The 22,492-nt window shown below is 42.5% G+C and overlaps 2 protein-coding genes across 2 annotated transcripts; both read right to left on the reverse strand.

Moving 5' to 3' along the window:
* Window positions 1-295: 295 nt before the first annotated feature.
* On the reverse strand, window positions 296-6,866 carry FGA (fibrinogen alpha chain). Its single transcript, XM_068942357.1, has 6 exons — window positions 6,740-6,866; window positions 5,191-5,319; window positions 3,804-3,987; window positions 3,372-3,517; window positions 1,548-2,625; window positions 296-1,163 (listed from the first exon to the last, which is right to left on the reverse strand). Exons 1-6 carry the CDS (start codon window positions 6,788-6,790, stop codon window positions 454-456), a joined length of 2,298 nt encoding a protein of 765 aa, XP_068798458.1. The 5' UTR covers window positions 6,791-6,866; the 3' UTR covers window positions 296-453.
* Window positions 6,867-13,235: 6,369 nt separating this feature from the next.
* On the reverse strand, window positions 13,236-19,495 carry FGG (fibrinogen gamma chain). Its single transcript, XM_009677123.2, has 10 exons — window positions 19,157-19,495; window positions 19,019-19,063; window positions 18,385-18,568; window positions 18,179-18,272; window positions 16,530-16,660; window positions 15,722-15,855; window positions 15,428-15,612; window positions 14,461-14,735; window positions 13,917-14,086; window positions 13,236-13,539 (listed from the first exon to the last, which is right to left on the reverse strand). The coding sequence occupies exons 1-10, from the start codon at window positions 19,226-19,228 to the stop codon at window positions 13,525-13,527; spliced, it is 1,305 nt and encodes a 434-aa protein (XP_009675418.1). The 5' UTR covers window positions 19,229-19,495; the 3' UTR covers window positions 13,236-13,524.
* Between the last annotated feature and the right edge of the window lie 2,997 nt (window positions 19,496-22,492).

Genomic DNA, 22,492 nt, shown 5'->3' on the forward strand with positions numbered 1-22,492 from the left:
ATTTTTACGATATATTATTTTTCATAAAGTTCGCTCCCGCTTTTGGAACATTTGCTTTTCTAGGCAAGATTTAGGGATATTCATTTGGTGCGGCTGTGACCCTTGAAGTGTTTGGTATGTGAAATGTGTAAAATATGCTAGCAGGAAACGCTGTGTCTATCAGAGATGTGTTTGCCAAAGTCTAGTAAACGCATCTGCATAAAGGCTGCAGACTAAGTTTACATACATACAAAGGTTTTTAAAATCAGCGATTCCATGAAAAGCGTTGGCAGTTAAGAATAAGATGAAAAAACTATTTTGCTAATAATTAAACAGTGTTTATTGGTTAAGTCACAGGTGTGTCCAGTCGCCTTCAATTTCATAGGGTAAAGATACTTCATGCACATATACATATATATATATAAAGAGCTTCTAATCTTGTAGTCTTAACAAATATATTAAAAGCTTGTCTTTCTACAGGGTTTCTATGGGCCTAATTTTCATCCTAACAACTTTGAGGGAATAATCAGAGGCTCTAAACGGTATCCAGACCACTCCATTTTCGATCTCATAAGGAACGTTGTACCTAGGGTCATAGTGGCCTCCCAGGTAATAAACGCCATTGAGGTTGGCTGCCTGGCAGCTGTTGTACCACCAGCCTCCCCCGTACACCTCCGCGCAGCTCTCCTCCCAGCGGTCATGGTCCCTGTCGAAAGTGCTGAACTGCATCTGGGCATGGGACGTGTATTCGGTGCCCTCCTCCAGCCAGCCGGTGATCAGCGCGTCGCCGGCATTCCCCTCGTAGGAAGACACAGCAAGGGCATATCCTTCCAACTCAGACCCTACCTGTATAATATACTCTGCATACACAGCATTTCCATCCCAGTCCTCCAATTCTACTCGAAGGACAGTGTCGTTCTGAGTTAGCAAGTGTAAGTTTTCATTGCCCAGCCAGTACTCTCCTCGCCCTTTGCCATCCACGCTGCCGAAACCTCTCTTGTAGTCTTGCCAGGTCCGGTTAAAATTCACTGATCCATCCATTCTCTGTTGGATCAATAGCCATCCTCCCAAAGTGGTCTCTTGGTCGCAATAAACTGACAAAACCTTATTGGATCCCACCGGCTTGATTTTGAAAATGCCACTTTTGGCACCAAAAGTGTGTTTCTGGCGGATATCATCACAGTCTAAAAAAAAAAGTTGATCTAGTTTGACAGGAGTTATCAGTAAAATTTAATAAAAGGTTCACAGGAATCCAAGTAGCAATAGTTCTGAGGAAAATTTTTTAAACATGTCTTGGACTACACTAGACTTAGTGACAGGCAACATTAAAAAGGATTCAGATATATTTTACATACTTCTTAATTGCAGATGACATTGTCTAGATAATACCCGAGTATTAATGATATATTTTCCTTTTTATTTTCAAGGTGGCAACAAACAGACACCATTCTTGCATTTTTTTCATCACACTGACGTATGGCAGTATCTAAAACCAATGTGTCAGTTTGATTATGGATGGAGTTTTGCTCCGCTACCTCAAAATCCACCTCCCTGACGTATATGTGTACCTTTCCCAGTGTAGACTGTCCTGTGATTCATTCCTCTTGTTCTGAAGCTGCGTGCCTGCAAGTCTGGGGTATCCTCTGCACTCTGATCATGCTGCATCTCACCTAGCTCCTTAGTTATTTCATGGGTCTTTAGTGATTTGGTTTCAAAAGTGGATCCTCCCTTGTTGAAACTAGAAGAGGCGCTGGTCACTACTGTCTTGGAGTGACTCGCGCTGCCAGATGGGAATCCAGATGGCTGAAGGTGTAGTCTTCCAAAATCATCTTCTTCCTCCTCTCCTAGGTCTGTAAATCTATCTTTTCCCCCAAAAGTCCCTGAATGACTAGTTACTCTGCTATCTAAGTGACTACTGGCTGTGCCAGTTCCGCGGCTGCTAGTTGAAGTGCTGCCAGGTCGACCAGAAAGTCTAGTAGAAGTGGCTGCAGATCCAGGGGTAAAATACGACTCTAGCTCGGGGAATAACCTTTCCATGCTGTGGAAGCTATCTGTCCCACTGATGTGGTACCTGCTCCCTTCCCCTCCAAGAGCTCCTGCTCCTTGTAAATGGGAGCAGTCTGAGCCGTCAGAGGAAACCATTTTTTCAACTACTTCTTCTCTAGGACCGTCAGGGCCACTAACAATTTTCTTGGTGACAGTTTTGGTGCATCTATGGACAGTGGAGGTTCTGTGTCCCAGATTAGGGCTGTCTATCCCGTGCACAGGAGGAACTACTATGCTAGTGCGTGGAGGTCCATCTCCCCTCGATCCTGCTACGTGATGTGAGCTATCACCTCGGGAGGTGCTTGTGTCTGTTTCTGATCTTTCTAACACCACTTCCATCTGCCTGATGTTATCAACAATGTTCAGAGCTTGCATTTCTGGTAGAGGCTTATGCTTAAAATGCTCAGGAACAGTTAAGTCCTTAATTGGCCTCATTTTCAGTGTGCTCAAGGTAGCTGTTTGAATCTCTGGGTGCAAGTCGATGGAGTTGGCCTGAGTGAGCTGCTTCTGGATGTTGTCATAGCTTTCTTTGTCCACGTGGTAATCAAAACTTTTAGCACAGGATCCTTTGCAAGCTCGTATCTTAATATCAATGTCCACCTACATAAACAGAGAGAAATAACTTGATTAGGGAGCTTTCCCGACTTTCTCAAGGAAATGTATCCCTTAAGGGGACTTAGAAAAGTTGGTAGCTGCCCTGGTACACGCCATCTACAGCTGAGCTTCTCCAAAACTCAGTTTTGAAGTCTTCCCCCGGTTCATTTCCACCATAAATGTGAAATGCGCAATAGCACAAAGCAGGTAAGTGCAATGGACCAATAAGCTGTGGCATGTTCCCAATTTCTGCCCCCTTTAATTCTCAGGGAATAGGGGAGTTCTTCTGGGTTTGGTGGAAGTGCCACAGAGCTGGGTGTGCTCAGCCGCAACCTGGAAACCTGGGCTGTTAAAGCCACTACAGACTGTGGGCAGTGGTGGCAGCACCAGGGAAGGACAGGGCATGTCCCTTCAGTCCTAGTTGCTCTGCAGCTCCTTACAGGAGGAGAAATGCCCCATACAGAGCTGGTTACATCAGCAGCCCTTGCTGCCTGTCTGAAAACAAAAGCAGCAAACAGGACCAGGAGTCCTCCTGAGCTCACGCTAGTTCCCACAGAGCAGGAAAAGAAAAACAAGTCCCACAGAAAAAGCAACCCATTTGGGAATTTGCTTCAACTGGCCAGATCTGGTGAGATTTCTATCTTTTTTTTTTTTCCATATAGAGGACTGCTCACTGTGTATGGTATAATGGATAGACCCTGTTCCTGTAGTTAGACTTTGGAAATAATGGAAATTACATAGTAGGTGCCTACCTCCAAGCGCTTCATCTCTATCACCTGATCCTGGATGCTGCTTTGCAGAGCTTTAATTCTGTTTACTTGAGTGACAACTCTCTGCTTTAATGTCACAATTCTCCTTCTCAGTTCTGCTGACACGTGACCATAAGTCTCATCAAGCTCTGAAACAGAAACACTTCACTGTCAGCTATGCATGTGTGATTTTCTCTCCTAAAATAGTAGTGTATTGTAAAATATATAACTAAAACATATAAATAAGAATATATCTCTCATAACACTGAACAGGTAAAAAATACACTATTTTTTACTAGTTAAGTCTCATATGACTGTTTATTCTAGCTTTTGATGATAAAGTCCACCGCAGTGTGTATTTTCACTAAATAATGCTTACGCACAAAAACGTAGAATTTTAGCAACAGTTAATAAAACTGGGTGTGAGATACTTACGCTGGGCACTGTCCAGGTTTGGTTTTAGTATGTTTATGGTTTCCACAATTACCCGATTAGATGTTTTGTAGTTGTTTTGGTTATCTGCAAGCAGCTTCTTAATTTTGTCTATTCTGTGAGTATAATCCTGGTCAGTATCATCAATCAGTCCTTGCATTCTGCAACCCGATGGACATTTTGCACCCTAAAATTGGCGGAGGTAAATAACCGTGTTAAAAATCTTAGTGAGTGCGCCTTTTTCACCGTTACGCTTACAAATGTTTGGCCATCGGAAAAATTCAACTCCTGAATATTCTGCTGCTTCTCTTTAGATTTTGTCTCCTGCATGTCCAAGGACTTCTGTGATTCAGAGCAATTCACCTGGGGGCTGCCTCTGTGCCTCCTACCGCTCTGGTAAGAGCAGTGTGATGGAGTTAGTGAAGGGCAGAGGCAAAAGCTTGTCATAATGGGGGGGGGAAGGGGGGGGAAACGGGGACAAACAGGCCTTCGATTTTCCCTTTCCTCAGTTCCTCACCAGTGAAATTAAAAAAAAAGAAAAAAAAATCCCAAAGGGCTGCTGTATGGATCAATCTGTTGGTCGGTTTGAGCAAGTATGTTAGAGGCCAACTTATTTAAGCAAAATTTTCCTCGGAAAAGCAAAATGTTCTCACAGATTCAAGCTCTTTGGCAAGATTTTGCTGTATACCTGTAGCACAGAGATGGACTGTGATATAAAAGGCAAGAAGACGATAAATTAACCGTTTGTACACAAAAACATTCAGTCAACTAATACGAATGTTTTACTGAACATTTTGCCCTCAGACATCCTCAAAAGTAACAGCTGAAACATGCGTTATTTCTGACTGTTTCTGCTCTTTGCCGTACGCGTTTCTCGGTGGCACCTTTTCCTTGCCGACTCCAAAAGTGGCAGTACCGAAATTCGGAGAAGAAATTCTTCTTTTTTATTCCTTTTCCCCTCCCCTAAGGATAACCTCCTGTCTCTTCCTGCTCTTTCAAGGCGTCTGAGCCTGCACCCTGCCAGCTTTCCTCCTCCGTCTGCAGCGCCGCCGCCTCTTGGCGAGCCCCTCCGCCCTTCCTGCGCTGCCGTTCAGCCTCTCCCCGCCATGTCCCCCCCGTCCTGCCCTGCGCCTACCGGCCGCCGCCGCCTCCCTATGTCCCTCCCGCATTTCAGGACCTCCTGGCGGCTTCCCTCCCGAGGGGCGAGGAGGCTACGCCAGTACCTCGCCACCTCCCTGCCCCGCTGCGGTACGCCGGCTCTCCCAGGAAAGCTGACCCCAGAGGTGCCAGCCGTCCCCCGGGCCGACACGGCCACCGAGTGCCCCCCAGCCCGGCCCGCTCACCCCGCGACGCCCCGAGAGGCCCCGGGCCACCCCGGCGCGGCCCTCACCCAGTCGTCGTCGGCGCAGATGGGCCAGGCCTTGTCGGTCCTGCAGGCCGCCGCCGCCATCTGCTCGGTGATGCGGGGGCCGCGCACGCCGCCGCCCTGGCCCTCGAAGGTGCTCTCGCCGGCCTGCGCCTGCCGGGGCGGGAGGGAAGCAAGGCGGAGGTTAGCGGCGGAGGCGGCCGCCGGGCCGAGCGCGCCAGCGCGGGCAGCGCGCCAGCTTTGTTGCCAGCCCTTCTCGGAAGACACACTTTCGTCTGCTTTGCCGGGATAGGGTTTTCCTCCCCTTCGAATTAGTGCCGCTCTCTAGGGAGCTGCTGGCGCTCAGGATGTTTTATGGCCGCGTCATCGCACGGCAATCTTGTATGCTGTGTAAATGTAATATTAACTTCATTTGCTTTAGCTTAAGTTAAAGCAAATACTTTACCGGCCGTACGTTCATTAACATGTGCCATTACGCTCCTCAATTTCTATTTTCCTTCCGTCGCCTTCAGTCTGCACAGAACTGGGCTTAAAAAACATACGAATACCGTCGTCCCATTAGCGTTTCTGATTTTAATCACAGAAGCTAACTATAAGCTTGGGGCAATGTATTGCTTGGCTTAAAGAGGAAGAAATGTAATAAAGTCAGCAATAAAAATAATAATGAGAATGATTCACGGATTCTACTGTGCTAATGGAAAAGAAGAGATATAAATATAGTGAGCTTTTGCTGCAAGCCGAGAGGCAGAAGTGCATATATACAAACTAACCCTAAACCGAAACACCGTAAAGGTTCCTCACTGTGCTATCGTGCAGTAAAGGGCTGGAAAATACTCCTTCTCCATAAATGGTGAGGGAGACCATTTTAGGCCTTGAGATGTAATTAGGTCTGACTGGACTCCTCTGCACACATTGTAGTCTTTTCGAGCAGCAGAATTAATGCTTGAAAGGATTCGTGATTAATTCTGAGACGGAGAAAGTTTTCCTAATTCTAGCCTTACAACCAGACCTTCAGCCATCAGGAACGCCACTGGCACAACCAGCCGATTCCTGCTCGTTTGCCTCAGGCTGAGGCTCTGGCCCAAGTGGCTCTTAAAAGTAACAACTAAAAGCTTTACTTTCATATGGTCTGTGCCTTCTCTGCATTACCAGCTCCGGTACAACTGCTTTTGTTTCGTCAGATCTGCTCCCTGTAATTTCTGTGATTTGTTAAAACACTTATGTTCTTCCAAAAAGAGTCAGAGAGAAAATCTAACGTAAGATTATGGGCTGAGACCTAAAGGAGAGAACAACAAAGTTAAATTAGCATAGATGAAAATCAAGACTATCACTTTCCTTATTTAAAGATCCGTTCTTGCTTAGCTTTAATTTAACCTGGTGTTGCTACCACAGACATTACTGGGTTTTTTCATGTGCGCTATCTAACAAAGCCATTGTGTGTCATTTGTAGCTATATGTGTGTGCATTGAATTTTACAAGCTAGATAGCAGCCAAAATGCATCTATCTAATCAGTGAACGTTACATGCTTCAAATGAGCAAGATAGGAAAAGAATCAAGTAAGCAAACTCATACCCAGGCTATGTGGAGGCACAGCAACACACAGAGGATCCTCATTGATACCATCTTCAGGAGAAGAGCGAGCACAACTCTGCCTGAGAGGATGCTTTTCACCCGTCTTTTGGTGCAATTTAAACCTTAACGCAGAGTTGAGATTAATCATTATTCCCTCTCCTGTTTGCAGACAAAACATGCCAGGTGCCCCCAGGTGATTACCTAAGGTCTCTTGCACAAGTTACTGATGTTATTTGCTCCCAATCAGTTTGTACAACACCGACATGTGGGCAACACCAAGTATTCCAGGAAAGAATCTGTCTAAAGCTTACTTTCTGGTAACTGGACGTTCAACTAAGGTGTATGCAGGACAAAATAGGATCCAGCAGTACTTAACCGCTCAAAGACAGACACTCTGTGTGCCTGGTATTTAACCAATATAATCAAAAAGTTGATATTTTAAACAGGAAGTCACTGTCCTTTCTGTGTGACTGTGTACCATTCATGTGAAGTCCCCTGGGCTTACCAAAGCAAGTAATAGTCTATGAAATGTTATTTTAGGCTATCTGTGACCGTGTGCTCATCAACAGGAATTTATTCCTGAGGACTGCAGAGCTCAGTCCAGTTGTTAGAACGCGTATCCAGTTCTAGAGCTGAACACTACTGCTATTTAACGTACGACACGTTTAGCGTTATGCTGTCTCTTACATGAACAACATAAGCTTTCAGAAAGTGAGATTTGTTTAAAATTAACAGTTTGAACTGAACGCATATTTATGAAGAATATAGTATAGCGGTACATCAAAATGTCCCAGAAAAAATGTAAAGAATATTTAAATCTTCTTAAAGGGATCACATATTTTGCAGGTGGCACTTGATAACGTACTGCTGGAGCTGCTATGAGCTCTCTAACAAACCCTGCGGTTACCGGGGAATATTGCACTTGACTGTCAAACACTTGAAGTTGCTGCCCATCTCAGGAGTTGCCGCCATTATGAGCAGAAATGACCAAGCAAATCTTTGCTTGGGCAAATGAGGGACTAATCCTTTGAAAGAACAAACCCCTCACTTGGCTTTCTGAAACAGCATCAAATTCACAAAACTCTCCATCATCCCAGGGCTGCAACATTATATCATAGACTGATCTAGAGTGATGTTTTTAAACTTAACTCTAGCACTGCATGACATGATCAGTCCAATATAATTGATTGTAGCTTTGGATCTATTCCCACAGCCTCTTGCATTTTCTTTTATCCTCCTTTCCTCTGCTTCTGCTTCTCCTCTAATTTCCTGCCTTGAGGCTTGATCCCTCTCCCCATAAAGGTCTCTGAAGTTGGACTGAACCGTTTGTTTCCTCCCATTTTTGGCCTTGCATTTCATGCTGGCCCACCTAGGAAAAGCCTTTTAAACTTAACAGCACTTACGCTGGTCTCAGAAATAGAGAGTCATATCCCCAGGTAGCAGAAGGCAGAAGAGCTCAATAAAATGCGGCTACATTGATTTACATCACTGATTTACACCTACACCATCAGGATCTGGTTTCGCCTGGCTAGAGATTTCTATTTTATTTTATGCTTAATCTTATCTGCCACACATTCTGACACAAGATGTTTCATTCATCTCCATTCCCTACAGCATGCTCTGTAAAGTTTTCTGTTAAATACCATGCAGTGCTGGTAATGCTGTGATGCAACCAGCCTCTTCTGATTTCAGCAACAAAACAGCCCAGCTAACTTTGGCAACAAATTTCCAGACAGACCCCAGATTACCTTTGCTCAGCTTGAAGACCAGCAGCTAGCCATGGCTGTGTTGTTTGCTAAATGTACATAAGGCAGCTCCTAAACTGAAAGCACATCATGCACTTACATGTCAAAATGCCCCACTGCTGACTTCAGCACTGGCAGGATCAGTGCTGCCTCCCCGCTCCAAGACCTACGCAGTTGTGTTCACTCTGTTGTAACAGTACTATGAATGAATTTTAAAAAGCTTAGAGAACAATAACATGCTTAAAGGAAGGAATAATGGCAATGAGAGAAAATATTACAGGATTAGCATTAATTATTTTACAGAACAGAGTAATACGGGCTTCACCCCAAATCTACGGGAGTCCACGGAAAGTCTCCCACTCAAGCCAGCGAGCTCTTACTCAGCTTCTGCAACAGACACAAAACTCCACTTGGAGATCTCAACTTCAGGCCCTCCTTTGTAACGAATGGATATGGAATTGCACATGCAACCTTCAGGTGCCCTCGTTGTGAATGCGTTAGAGTACTCCCCCCTGCCGCATAAGCATGTGTGATGTTTTTCCTGCAGAATCCCTCCCTCCTCCTTCTGATCGCATTTAGCATGGCTGGTGCTCCATGAAGGAGCAGATGCCCAAAGCTGTATTTTCTTTTCATTCTATGATGCTCTGCAGACTGTTTAAAACCTGAAGGGTTTCCGTGCAGTGCTCATCACTTAGCTATCTCAGTGCTTTATAAAAGAAAGAGAAAGGCTAAGTTCAAAAGTACATGTTAATTTGGGGGATCCATTTTGATGTTCTGAGACTTCAGAGCAAGCTACGTTTGCAGATCCCAAAGACAACAACTGTAGCTCTGTGCTTAGCTCTAGGGTCTCTAAGGAATATCCAGCGGCCAGCTCTGCCTATGGTCCCACAGGAACATGGTGGCAAGGGCAGGAATAGCATCTAATTCTGCAGGGTAACCTTCAGCTGAGAGTAAGAGACAATTGTGCCCTACCTGCTCTTATTCGCTACTCGTATTCCAGTCAAAAGCATCCTTGGCTCACCTTGCAAGCACTTTCCTTTCCCAAACCTGGTTAGGTAAGTATGCAATGGGAAAAAAAGACTAGGTGATTACATCTTTAGGATGGAATCATGATGGATAAATGAGCGTAATTCAGGTGGCATATGTTGGCCTTAGTTCCAGCTTTTCCTCACTTCCTAAGAGCTTGATTGTGTGATCTTTAACACTCTCTGAACATTATTTTTGTCTATAATTTACTAGGCTTTAAAAAAGTCAAGGATATGGAAGAAACTGAAAATCAATACCACTCTGTAGATGGCCGGGTGCTTGCAGTTTGAGCACATCAATGACACTAGCAGAGGATGAGACAATTTGCTAGCTGGTTTTACAGACACAGGCTGGCAGTGCAAGACTGGACGCTGTAGTAAAATGAGCCGGGCTTCCTTTGACCCGGCTGGAAGGATAAATTCTCTGGTGACCTTCAAACATAGAAAACTCACTTGGACTCAGATCCAAGTAAAACTCAGCCACAAGAAGCTAGAAGGACTGGAAAAAACTGATAACCAATCATAAACATTAGGTAAGGTAAGAAAGCTCTCCTGCTTCATTTGAAGGGGATTGCCAAGTGAAGCTGGGGCAGAGGAGGAGCTCCTCAGTCTCTCCTGATGAGCACTGGATCTGGGCCTGACCTTCAGCCTGTACCTTTGCTTTCATGTTGCAATTATCCAGTCGCTTCTCTGTATGTTTGTTTAAAAGGCTAAAGGTTAAGAGCTGGATAAACTTTGGGTTTAACTTTAATTCATGATTAAAGGACCGGCCTGCAGTTTACTAGTCAAGCTGCCTTGCTCTTGGCAGGTTACCACAGCAAGAGCTGAGAGGCTGGGATTTGATTGTTTTATGTGTCCTCGATGGCAGCCAGCTCTGCTGTCCCTGTCTCCTCTTCTATCATCCCCATTACCAGTTTCCTAGAGGTGGCTTATCCTCCTCTCAGCTGCTGGTTCCTGCCCCTCCTCTGGATTCCTTGTCTTAGTCTCAGTCCTCCTGCAGGCCCAGCTCTCAGCTCCGGTTTCTCTTCATGTGCTCCTCAGCCCGCTTATCTCTTTTGGTTTTGTTACCAGCCAGTGTCAGCATCTAGTCCCACATCTTCCCATCCAACATCCCTGGAGGCTTCAGCTTCACATCAGCACCTAAGTCAGTGTCAGTGTTTTTCTGCTTTGCACTATCATTTTCCTCCAGTCTATCTTCTTGCCTGTTCGCACTGGCTGACCAGTCAGTACTAGCAAGTAAGTCCCTTCCCTTGCCGTTATCAGTCCTAGTATCCTTACCTAGCAAGTCCTCTACTCTGTCCACCTTATTTGCTTCTTTCTGCATGTATCACTTCCTCATTCACTTTCTTTCGGAGTGATCTGCTGAGTATGCTGAGCATGTGACAGAAAGACAAGCTCATTGTAGCTACCAAATCCTATAATGAACTTTTATAAACTCAGAGGGGGACAGGCTTGTTCTAAGTACAAAGGACTTTCGCTGTAGTCTATGCTCTGAGAGTGATGTATAATAAAGACAGATTTAGAAAGATTTAGAAAAGAGAAATAGGACCTCTCAGAACACAAATTATTGCCATTAATTCAAAATGCAATGTATTTACTTGCAAAAAGCCGCACTGGGGCAAAAGTTATCTGAGTTCAGAAGAAACAGATCTTCTCAGACTCCTTTCTGATAGCTGCAGGGGCTGTAGCAATGAAAGGATCTCCAAAACCTTGACTCTTGCCAGTCTTCACTAGGACCCAGGGAATATAACTGCAGACTGTGGTCCTCCAGATTCTGTTATGAACCCTGGCATAGAAGTCTGTAAAAGATCAGGCTTGTCGGGTTCAACAGCTCTGACTTTCCAGCCTGCTGGAGCAAATGGGTCTCTCCAAAGACACTCAAAATTATTTGTGAGACCTTAAGACACCAGTAAACACATCAACTGGGAGACTAAGCCAAACTTAATTCTTGTGAACAGCCCATAAAATGCCAGCTCACATCAAGGAAATGCGTGTGGTTAAGGCAGATTCTCATCAAATAAATTGCAACCAAAAGCTAAACTGGAAGAGACACTGTTTAGACCTAGAGGAGTTTGGACATATAAGTCAAAGTGATAGAGATGAAAGGAGTACTTTTTAATTCCATTGCCACAAACATACAAACCTCAACCTTAAAGTCGTGTCAGAGGTAGGATAAACTGAAAACGGAAAGGAGAAGTGACTCGGCCAATGCCACTCAGCCGGCTATTTGCAGAACAGGGATCAGACGCCAGGCTTGCCAGCTCCAAGTTTCCCATCCTTCCCACACGTTTCTCTACCCATATCTCTTCAGTGACAAGGAACCATAGGAGAGGCCTCACTACATAAAACATTCAGGAATATGGTGCTCCGCTTGGTGAGGACCTGGGTATCTGGACTGGTGCTGAGCTACGCAGCCTGGCTGGGTGCATGGATGCAACAGAGCCATGCAAACATACTGGGTCAACAGCATCCTTCTTGTCCCTCAAGACAAACATTCATTAACCCAATGCTGGCCCTTTGCTAGCAACGGCTTGTATTGTCTTCTGACAAATTCCTGAGGAATCTACCTTTCTCTTACACTTCAGCTTAAGGGTAAAAATTCAACCAAGTCAAAACCACCTTAGTAAAAACGATACAGGGACAGCAGCTTCTCTTGCTGAGGAGACTCTGAGATAGATTCAAGGAAAAAGGCTCAGCCACAGCCTTCTTATACACCTTGGACGCCAGAACTGGTAGAGTGCCAAAGTTACCTTTAAGATGTGTCTTATTAGTGTAACATCACCCTGTCTTTAAAATAAGCCATTTGAATGTGCTTTTCAGAAATACCAGGCAAACTTCTGGCCTTTCAATAGTAGCTAACAATGAAGACTGGGAAATACTTCATATTTGTTTTAATGTATATATCACACTTCCAGAGTGTATAAACTTGTTGCATTGAAAAGTATAACAGTTTTTCTATCCTAGCTCTGCGTATATTTTTTGTCTAGCAATTTATCTACAGACCTAATCTGATTTGCTAATGCAGAAACATTCACCAAATATTCCAAGTGAGTACATTTCAGACAAAGATAATTTGCAATATCTTTGGTATTCTTGATCTGTGCTGTGAGTTTGCTTACGTGAATCACATGGTATTATTTCATTGTCCTGAATGAATTGTTACCATGTTTAGAAAAAGAGAATGCAAGGAAAACATAATGAATTTCTAGTGAAAACTGCAGCATTTTTTGGTTTAACACTACAAATGTCGGATGCTATTCATTTTTAAATATCTATGATCAATAAAAAAAGTGGCATTCAGGAATAACAGTTGTATAGTATAGTTGTACCACAGTGAAATAGTATAGTACTATGCACTAGGTAGCAAACCAAACTTGGGACTTTTATTCTGATTAATATTTGATAAACTTGTTAATTTTTACGCTCTAGAGTAAAATATCTGTTCTCGGACATGTGACATTCCTAACACATACTAATTGCAAATGTATGCATTATTTGAGAGTAAGCTCAGTTAAGTGGCCTTCAGCAGTAAACCAGGCCCCTCCCAACTTGCTGGTACTTTGATCTGTGCCACAAATCAACAATTCCATCAGCAAGCAGAATGAAAACTTTTGGAAATGGGCAGCATTTTATGGAGAAATAGCTCCAACGCACACCTCTAAACAAACAGCAGAGACTGCTGTTGTGCAATTCAGGAATAAGTGAATCAAACAGATTTAATCAGAGTAACCTTCCAACCATGATAATATTTATTCTGTTTTGCTTGGTCAACACTAGAACACAAAAAGCAAGTTCAGATTTTTTGTAATAATCAAAAATTTATTGAGATTTGGTACAGAAAAAATAACCATGTCCAGAGGTAAGTAATGGCTTTCACAGGGAAAAGGCTTGGACATTTTACAGTCAAAAGTGTTTTATGGTCAAAACTGAGCTGAAGAAGGTTAGGTAAGTTCAGTCTTCCACAGATATAAGATTTGTTTTCCCTGTTCAGATAAGTCTTTGTTAAATTGTCTACTTATGCGTCTCCAACCTACAACAGAAAAAAAAAGAGCATTATAATTATTTTCTTCTGAAAGAAAGATGTAATATAGAAGCCTATGATGACATGCTGATAGCGTTCATACATATTTATGTTAGTTGGAAATTAAAAATGTAGCATTTAAAATACATGAAGGCAAAGAATTATTTCTGATCACGAGACTATTCTTTTATTTGTCAGTTAAAACAAATAGTAATGTGGTAGGTATACTAAAACAAAACCACAAATATTTCTGTGACGAAATGGTAAACAAAGCTGTCTTTTCTAAGATAGAGTGCGCTTAACACTTCCGCTGTATACGCTCTATAATTTGAAATGATAACTGTTAGGCTGTCATTTTACATATCTCCTCGGCCCTGTGGTCGAACCTGTTTGGTGCTGCCTAAGTTGTGCTGCTGTCCATCTACTGACAGTCTGTTGAATGGGATGATTTTCATTGCAGTTTTCTTCATGGAGTACCACTGGCTACGCCACGTTACCCAGATAATGCCATTGTCATATCCAGCTGGACCAGCATCTTCAGATGTGTACACGCCATCTAAAAATATTAGTTGCAGCAAAATATTCAATTCGTTACTGAAATAATTAATGAGTCAGTGCATCTTTCTGGTACTTGACACCTCCATGGTATCCCTGGGCACACCAACAGGCCCTGCTCCCTGCCCCTATCCTACCAGTTTGCTCCTCTCAGGACTGACACTCCCACTTCAGGCTGGAGGGCAGCCAGAAGTTTCTACTACTGGTGTTAGTATTAACCGCTATTGCTAAGAATGAGCTATGCCTGCTTTAGGGAAACCAGACGGCTACAGATACACAATGAAACTGATACATTTTTCTTTGTCATTGGAATGTGGTGTAGAACTGCTGGGTTCTTTTTTCTACATAAAAATAGGTATTCAGAACATATTTTACCTATATAGTATTTGCCATTGAGGTGGCCAGCATGACACCTATTCATCCACCATCCAGATCCATCTTCCGCAGCGCAGTTGCCTTCAAACTTGTCGTTGTCGTTATCATAGGTACTGAACTGCATGCCGTTATGGTAGGTAGATGCTTTGTCACTTACAGCTCCAAAATCGAAGCCATCAAAAGCATCCCCAGCTTCGCCACCAATAAAGTAGGCGTAGGTCAATCGGTATTTGTCTTCTTCACTTCCCACTTTGAATACAGCATAGTCAGCAGTGCTGTTAACAAAGAAAAATGGTGAACGTGAGCACATGGCACTCCCACATTCACCACTGAAAAATATATAGGCAATGTATTGCGGGAAAGGCATTTCTGCCATCCTAGCATGCAATTTTGAAAGGGGCTGTTCTTTGTAAGAATGCACACCTCACTGTAATGAAGCATATCTAATCAGTTTTTGTGCTCCAAGCATTAGATGTGTTTTCTGATTATTACTCTTCAGTGATGTACCAGAGATCTACGTTATATATGCCTATATATAGCCCAGGCTCATACTGTTTAGGCTCACTTAGCTCATGAGGAAATTCATAGCTGGAGAAAGGAACAGGTGTCTCCAGAAATAGCAAAGATAGCATGCCCTGCATACAGGCATCTAGTATGCCCTGTTTTCCTGGAAAACAGAAACAACCTAACCATCGTATATAAGACGTGAAGAAACTTTGAAGGGAAGAAACGGATTCATTCTGCCAGATAAACTAGGGCTGCCAGCGCATGTTCTTCAGATACACACACGTCTGGCAACAGGTCACACACAGCGACTACAGTCACAGCCGTGGATTCAGAAACCAAGGAAGTTTCCTATGCATGTATAAGCAGATCTAAGGGCACCACCATTTTTTCAGAGATCTGTACGAACTGGCACAGCAGTGCGTTTTAAGCTGTCACTTTCAGAAGCTTCATTAGCCGATACCCTTTTTTGCCACTCCAGTCCTCCAGTTCTATTCGTAAGGTGTATGGCAGAGTAGACTGTGTAGTTATTAAATGAATCTTTTCATTGCCCAGCCAGAACTCTGTGCTGTCGTCTGGAGACAGATGTCCAAATCCTTCCTTGTACTGATCCCAGCTTTTCCTGAAGTCCTCACTCCCATCCAGTCTCTGGGAGAGAAAAAAAAAGTCTCAACATAAATATCATGTATCATGTGTAAGTAAATTAACCCAGTGCTGAGGCAATAAGCTTGCTCCTGTTACTAAACAGCTGACATACCCTCTGTAATACTGTCCACCCATTGCCATAGGAGTCAATCTCACAATAGACCAGGAACATCTGCTTGGCTTTTTGAGGTTTGATGAAGTAAAGACCGCTTTTTCTGGCACCTTTATTTGCAATATCTTGACAATCTGCAGTAAAGATATTCAAAGGATTGTTATCAATCTAGCTACTGTTCTATCTTCACATTTATTTGATTTTGTAACTTTCTTAGTGCAAGAAGTGCAATTCATCTAAATATCATTGTCACAAAGTTAGCTATTTAGTCTACATCCTTTAACCTCATTACCCTAAAAATTCCTACTGAAGTTCACAGGACTTGTGTAAGATGAGCAGGACTTTAGTATCACATACAGTTTAAGCAGCTTAAATGTAAAATGCAACCATTGCATTAATTTCTACAGCAACAAAAATGGCTGTAGAATGCTGTTTGGAGCTAATGAAGTAATTACATTTTCTTCAAGTGACTGCAGAAATGTGATAATGAGGTATCTTCTGGTTTTCCTATCTCTACAGAAACTCTCCTCCTCTCCCTGGTGTACAGCATGCATTTTGGGGGTGGTCATATTTTGGCAAACAAGGCCAAAGGAGTAAGTAAGACTTTTACTCCAACTGAATGTCCTTTTTGCAGAGCATCTACCTAGTACTTATGCTGATCCAAGTGCTAGTGGCATAGCTTGCAATCTGATATATCTTTACAGAAATCTGTTGCCCGTGGGACTACAAATAACTCAGCACTATGATGCCAACTGGCAATACTTGTAATTGAATTATCCCTCCACCATACGAGAAGTATTTTGTGCACCTCTTCCAGTTGTCTCCTGTATTTCAGCAGTATCTTTGCATGGCTCCTGACAGCGTGATTCAAGCTGAGCAATCTTCTGTTTTAGCAGTGTGATCTTATTGTTGTTAATTATATGCGTATCTGTCAACTGTCTGCAGAGACATAAAAATGGCTTGTCGTCAGCTTGTTGTCGGCTGTTTCTTACTGACAGTAATAAACATTTTCCAACACACACATGCCTTACTTATCTAGTATGCCATTCCAAAAGGGCTGTCTTTCTTAGCACTGATATTTAAAGTTGAGGAAGCCCTGAAGAAAGGAAGCAGCCTTTGCATTTACCCCCAGGCAGAGAAGTACCATCAAATTCTCCTACAAGCAGTAGAGTAGGCGTTACAGCCCTCAGAGCTCCTCTCAGCTAGTGCTCTGGGAGAAAATGAATTTTCTGCTGCCAGCTACTGTTTGGTGCAGAAGGTTCAACCTATGCTCTGCCATTCACTGGCCCCTTTTTTCTCGTGGCTTTGACTGGCTGTGAGTGAGTATCAAGCACTACTGAGCTTGCAAGGACCACTGTTCCAGTTCGCGTCTCGGCAGGCTGTTTGAGTATCGGTAGGCTCTTTTCTCCTTACGCCCTCCCAAGTAGTGAGATTAGAGCTTGTTACCCGCTTGCCCCTTGTAAACAGTCAGCAGAACTATGGCAATAAGCAAACAGAATTCAATTTTCACGTAGGCATAATGTTTTTAACCAAAATTGCATTCCAAAGGCTGCAACCTTTTCTGTTGTTAGATTACCATGAGAAGCATGGTCCCTCATTTCCTTTATCTTCGCTGTGACTTGCTCCTGTCCTGTATTCAATACTCCGTACCCAACTGGCCAAAACAGGAAAGCGTGCACTTGACCTTACACCAAACTTGACTTGACTTTATCTCTCCAATCAGCAAAGCTCAAACCAGTAATTAATACATGAATACAACTGTATAGAGAGTTTTTCTTTCTTCTCCTGAAGTATATGATAAATTATTCTTTTTAATTATGGATACATTTGTAAAACATAGGTTGTACAACTAAACTGATGCAATAGCTAGAGGGCCTAAGTCATCATTGATATAATATTATACGGAAGGGAGATTTTGCTACAGTCAGGTCAAAAAAACATACCATTAACATTTGGAAAAGTTAATGATCTTTTCAATCCTATCTTACAACGTCTATTTACAAAAGAAGGTCACTGAGTTTATAGTTGCTTATGATTTATATCAGCGGAACTAAGAGCCGATTTTCATGGATATATGCAGTAAAATTAGCCAGAGTCAGTGATTATATGGATATTCAATACACTCTTCAATACAGCACGAACTCATTTTAATAAATCGCCAAACTGCTTGGCAAAATTAGTAGGAATAGTTCACATAGCAAATGAAACATAAATAAAAAATTTGCCAGCCTTCACAACATTCTCATCTCGCACCTCTTGCCCAATTAATGGGTTAGGTAGATGAGCAAAGAATGCTACATGAGATCCTCATTATGACTTACTAGACAGCTATTAAAAATGTGAGCGTAACGGTCCAGATAAGCACAGAAAACCTTTCTGAGAAAGCCTTAATGCAGTTGATAAAAGAAGAGAAAGAAAATGGTCTGGACTGGGATACCAAAGGTGGAAGATACCTACTGTATAGTATTTTCATGAGACAAAATAGTGTTTTCATATCTGATAATTTCTTCAATTATTTTCCTGGACTTTTGAGTAAATCCATCAATTGAATCTGTAAAACAGGCAAAGATGTAAAATTAATGTAACTAATTGAGCAAATGAAAAAACAAGCAAACTGCATAAATGATATTTTTTCAATGGAGTCATTATTTGTGTATTCTCACTTGGTAGTGTCTGCTTCTCAGGAGGACTGATGGTTCGGATGTGTTGGATCAATTGCTCTGTTGATGCTGTGGAGTTAGTGATTTGCTGCAAAATTCCCTCAATTTCCTGCAGTTCATTATCCATAGTGAGATGGTATTTATTAAAGAAATCTGCAATGCCACAGGTAGTTGGGCAATAGCTACCCTAAAGAGGAAAGAATAATAATTGATAATGTTTCAGGAGCAAAAAATAGCAGCAGAATATTTGGGCAGGAAAACTTGCTGTCACTTTTTATACAAATAATTGTGGACAAAAAAAAGGTAGGCATTTGCCATTTTGTCTGCAGTATTTGAATTTATAGGGACAATTTAGTGTCACGCACATATACATACACACACATAACAAGAAAATAGTGCATGCTATTACTTTTAGTGCCTTCTGGATAAGTGCTTTTATCAACAGTGCAACCTCCTGTACATTTTTAACAAATGTGTACCGCTATTAATAACTGGTTTAAGCACAGAGCATTTAATAAGTGTAGAAAATAACAATGAGGCTCAAATAAAGGTACAAATGTGTGCCGCTAGTTCATAACCAGTGCAACAAAGCTTTAGTTAGCCTCTTAACACAGAAGAAAAGTATTCAGATACTTACAAATCGCTCATCTAATATGCAGCAGTTTTCTCTAGTAGCGATGTACTGAAGAGAAGAAAGAAGATCATTTTCAGTGAATTTTCTCTGACAGCATTTTCAGCACTGACATGTTTTCTAAAACTCTCTAGCTCCACTTACCGCCATGCTAGTAGAAAAGAGCAGGGAGAAGAGAGGCCCCAGAGGCACCCAGCTGCCCAGCTTGAGCACCATTGCATCCACCCTACCACGCGCTGCCGGCTGCTCTGGGCAAGTGCAGGCAGCAGCCGAAAATGTTCAACCCTGCGCCCTGGACAGTGCCTTTATGGTCCTCGGCACACCAGAGCAGCGGTTTAATGGAGCAGGCTGGAGCGGGGGGCGGGCACCGGGAAGTAGCGGGAAGAGGCGGGGGTTTGAGGTAGATTCCTGGAATTTGCACACATCTCCTCCTCCTCCAATGTTCAGGACCCGCTTCCCACTCACCCACCTTATCTCTGTTCCAGCCAGGCGGTCTTAAGACAGGCCAAAAGGTGGAAAAGGGCACGGAGACACCACTTCCACTAACATGAGAGCAAGAAAACTCACACAGGGTTTTGGAACGGGGCCTGACGGAAGTTTCATTTAATGAGCATAAGGACATACTAACCCTCTGAATTATGTGTAGGAACCATCAATAGCCTAGTAAATACTACCTATCTAAACTATCAATATACTATCAATACTAACCTATCAACAAACTATCAACAGCCAAATAAATAAAAAGAAAAATTTGCTGCTATGTAGTACTTTCCCTCAGCAGATCTCAGCGTGCTTTGCGAAGGGGACCGCCATTCTCCCTATTTTGCAAATGACAAAACTGAGGCAGAGAAAGAGCAAACTGAGGCAGAGAAAGGTATGAACCCACACTGGGCAGTGGCGTATCTGGAAAAAGAAGCCCATGGTATTTCTCACAGGCAATGAAAGTGTGGACCTTTTCCATCCCTCAATCCAAGGAGTCCGTTTGAACAACTTTGATCAAAATTTCCTTGTGGGGAATTAATGTTTTCAGTATCGCAGGATCAGAAAGGTTTCTTTGTCAGTTGCCATGCGTCTGGAACTAGTGTTTGCGGAAATGTACTACTTCTAGATAAAACTATTATCTCCCTGGGGGCAGAGGCTGACTCTGAGTTTACATTTGTACTCTGCCTCATTCAATACACCTAAGAAGACTGGTGACAGGATCCCTGCTCTGCAACAGACTGTATCCCAGGAGAATTATTTTCTGTACGTGCTTCTGCTTACTCTCTGTAAAATACCAGTGTTAATATCTTTCTACTCAGGTTCTGCACCTAAATCTTCTGTTTAGGCTACAGCTTCTTCAGAGAAAGCCTGCATTTGTGCCTGTACCATATCAGGAGCGATGGGGCAGTGTGGACTGTGACTTCTGACTTCAGTGTATGATTGACCAAAAGATGAGAAGAAAGGTGGGACTGAGACTCAGGAGTGCTGAGCGTCACCACTAGATCTGTTACTGGCTGGCCTCATGATTTCAGGCAAATGTCTTCACCTCTGTACTGTAGAGGTGCAGTATTGATCTTCAGCTTTCTTTGCTAGCTATTTAAAAACCGTAAGAAAAAAGCACATCATAAAAGCTAGATGTTATACTATTACGAAATTAGATATGATTATGTCGTGAAACACAAGAGTTCCTGCCCTGTACATCATCTTTTCACCTGGCCAACTGGGAAGTTCCCATCATGTTCAGGGATCCAAAAACACATTGCCAGAACCATATGTGAGCATTTATGATGCTAAAAATCAAACTTATGGGACATTTAAGTGGAAGCTGAAGCACTGTGGATGGGAGAATCAGCTTTGTAGCGACCATACCAATGACGGTGATTCAGTTGCCTGCCTGCCAAAAATCCTTTTGAAGGGATGACCCTAGAAGTTTGTTCTTGCAAATCTTGCATTGGTTGGTCCTTTTTCCCACATAGTGAAAACGAAATAAATAGAAATGGGTAAAAAGTCAACCTGCTCTTGTTGTGTTTCTATCATTGCTTCATTGGAGCTCTTAACTTGGGCTCAGGAAACGACTATCAGGACCCACTGGACTTGGAGAGAATCTCCTTGCCACTGCTGCTCACACATTGCTTGAGCTTGCTTTGCTGCTTCACAGGCTGCAGGTCTTCTGCTGGAGTGAGGCTGCTCTTGGGGCCAGAGGGTCCTGGATACACAGTTTCAGTGGCTGTGCACCACCAGGCTTCCGTGAGAAAAGATTATATAGCGTGAGTAGGTCACTGGCATGAACTTCCCAAAATAACTGGGCAAACTTCAACCACAAACGTGCATTCAAGAGCATGGACGGGCACGTAACGTTCACAACATGACAGGTGAACCACGTAACACGATCCGGGTATCCTTCATCCCTTAGCAGAGTTCAGAACATGCCCTTTTCTTTTTTCACTAATAATGGTACATATAGGCGTGATACTCTTTCAGAACTATACTTGGTAACAGAACACGGAAATTTTGGTCTTGCATTGCTAAGCAGGAATTTCAGGATTCACAAAAGATTGTAAAAGTCAGTACTGCCAGTGATAACCATTAGTTAATCTTGAGATAAAATGTCTAACATCTTAAAATTAAAATATGATGACAGTTGTAATGAAATAATTTCAATGTATAATGTGATAATTTTTACTAAAGTCCTTAATATCTTAGGTAACAAAAAACAATGTGAGAGTTTCATTGTTCCAAATAATTTGCTAGTTGGTTTTGGAAAACAAGCAGATCATTATGCCTACAAATGGGTTAGGAGTTGGAAAAGTGAATTTTCAGCAAGTTGCTTGTATTATGCAACTTTCTAGGATCACTTTATAGATCTATATTCACAAAGGAATCAATCTGAAACATTTCTTTAATGATTAGCAAATATGTGTATACTGTATAAGTGCTGTCTAGTTGTATTTCTGGTGGCAACCTCTTGTACTTCTTGGCAGGAGATGCAGCTATTTAAACCTCACAAAATGTTTGTTTGCTTTGCTGATTACACGGTCATGACTTAGCCTTGCGTGATTAATCCTTCCACATCCTTGCTTCCTTCTCTTTCCTTCTATGGTTTCACTTGGCATGACTTAGAAATAATTTATTCCTACTTTCTCATTAGGTTGAAAACAATACTTATGCTTAGTGGAACGGCTATGCAGTCGTTTTCCTGCCCTACATACTATTTTCCCTTGGTTGGTCCTGGCTGCAAAACAGCTGACCCAAATGCTCTAGAGATCTAGTTGTACTCTGCTATATGTCCAACATAGTTCGACTGTGTTGATTTTATGACCAAATTTATCTTTCCAGCAGGTTTATTTGCTGATTTGCTAACGAATTAGGAATGATTAATGTAGCACAGACTGAAGGAAGAGTTCTCAAATTCAGTTTACCATTTTTCTTGCCATTTATTATTTCAGTAGATAGTAAAGGTGAATCATTATTTGTTTAGAACAGCCTTGTTAATGAAGC

This window comes from Struthio camelus, chromosome 4, assembly GCF_040807025.1.
Source record: "Struthio camelus isolate bStrCam1 chromosome 4, bStrCam1.hap1, whole genome shotgun sequence".
NCBI classification, from domain to species: Eukaryota; Metazoa; Chordata; class Aves; order Struthioniformes; family Struthionidae; genus Struthio; species Struthio camelus.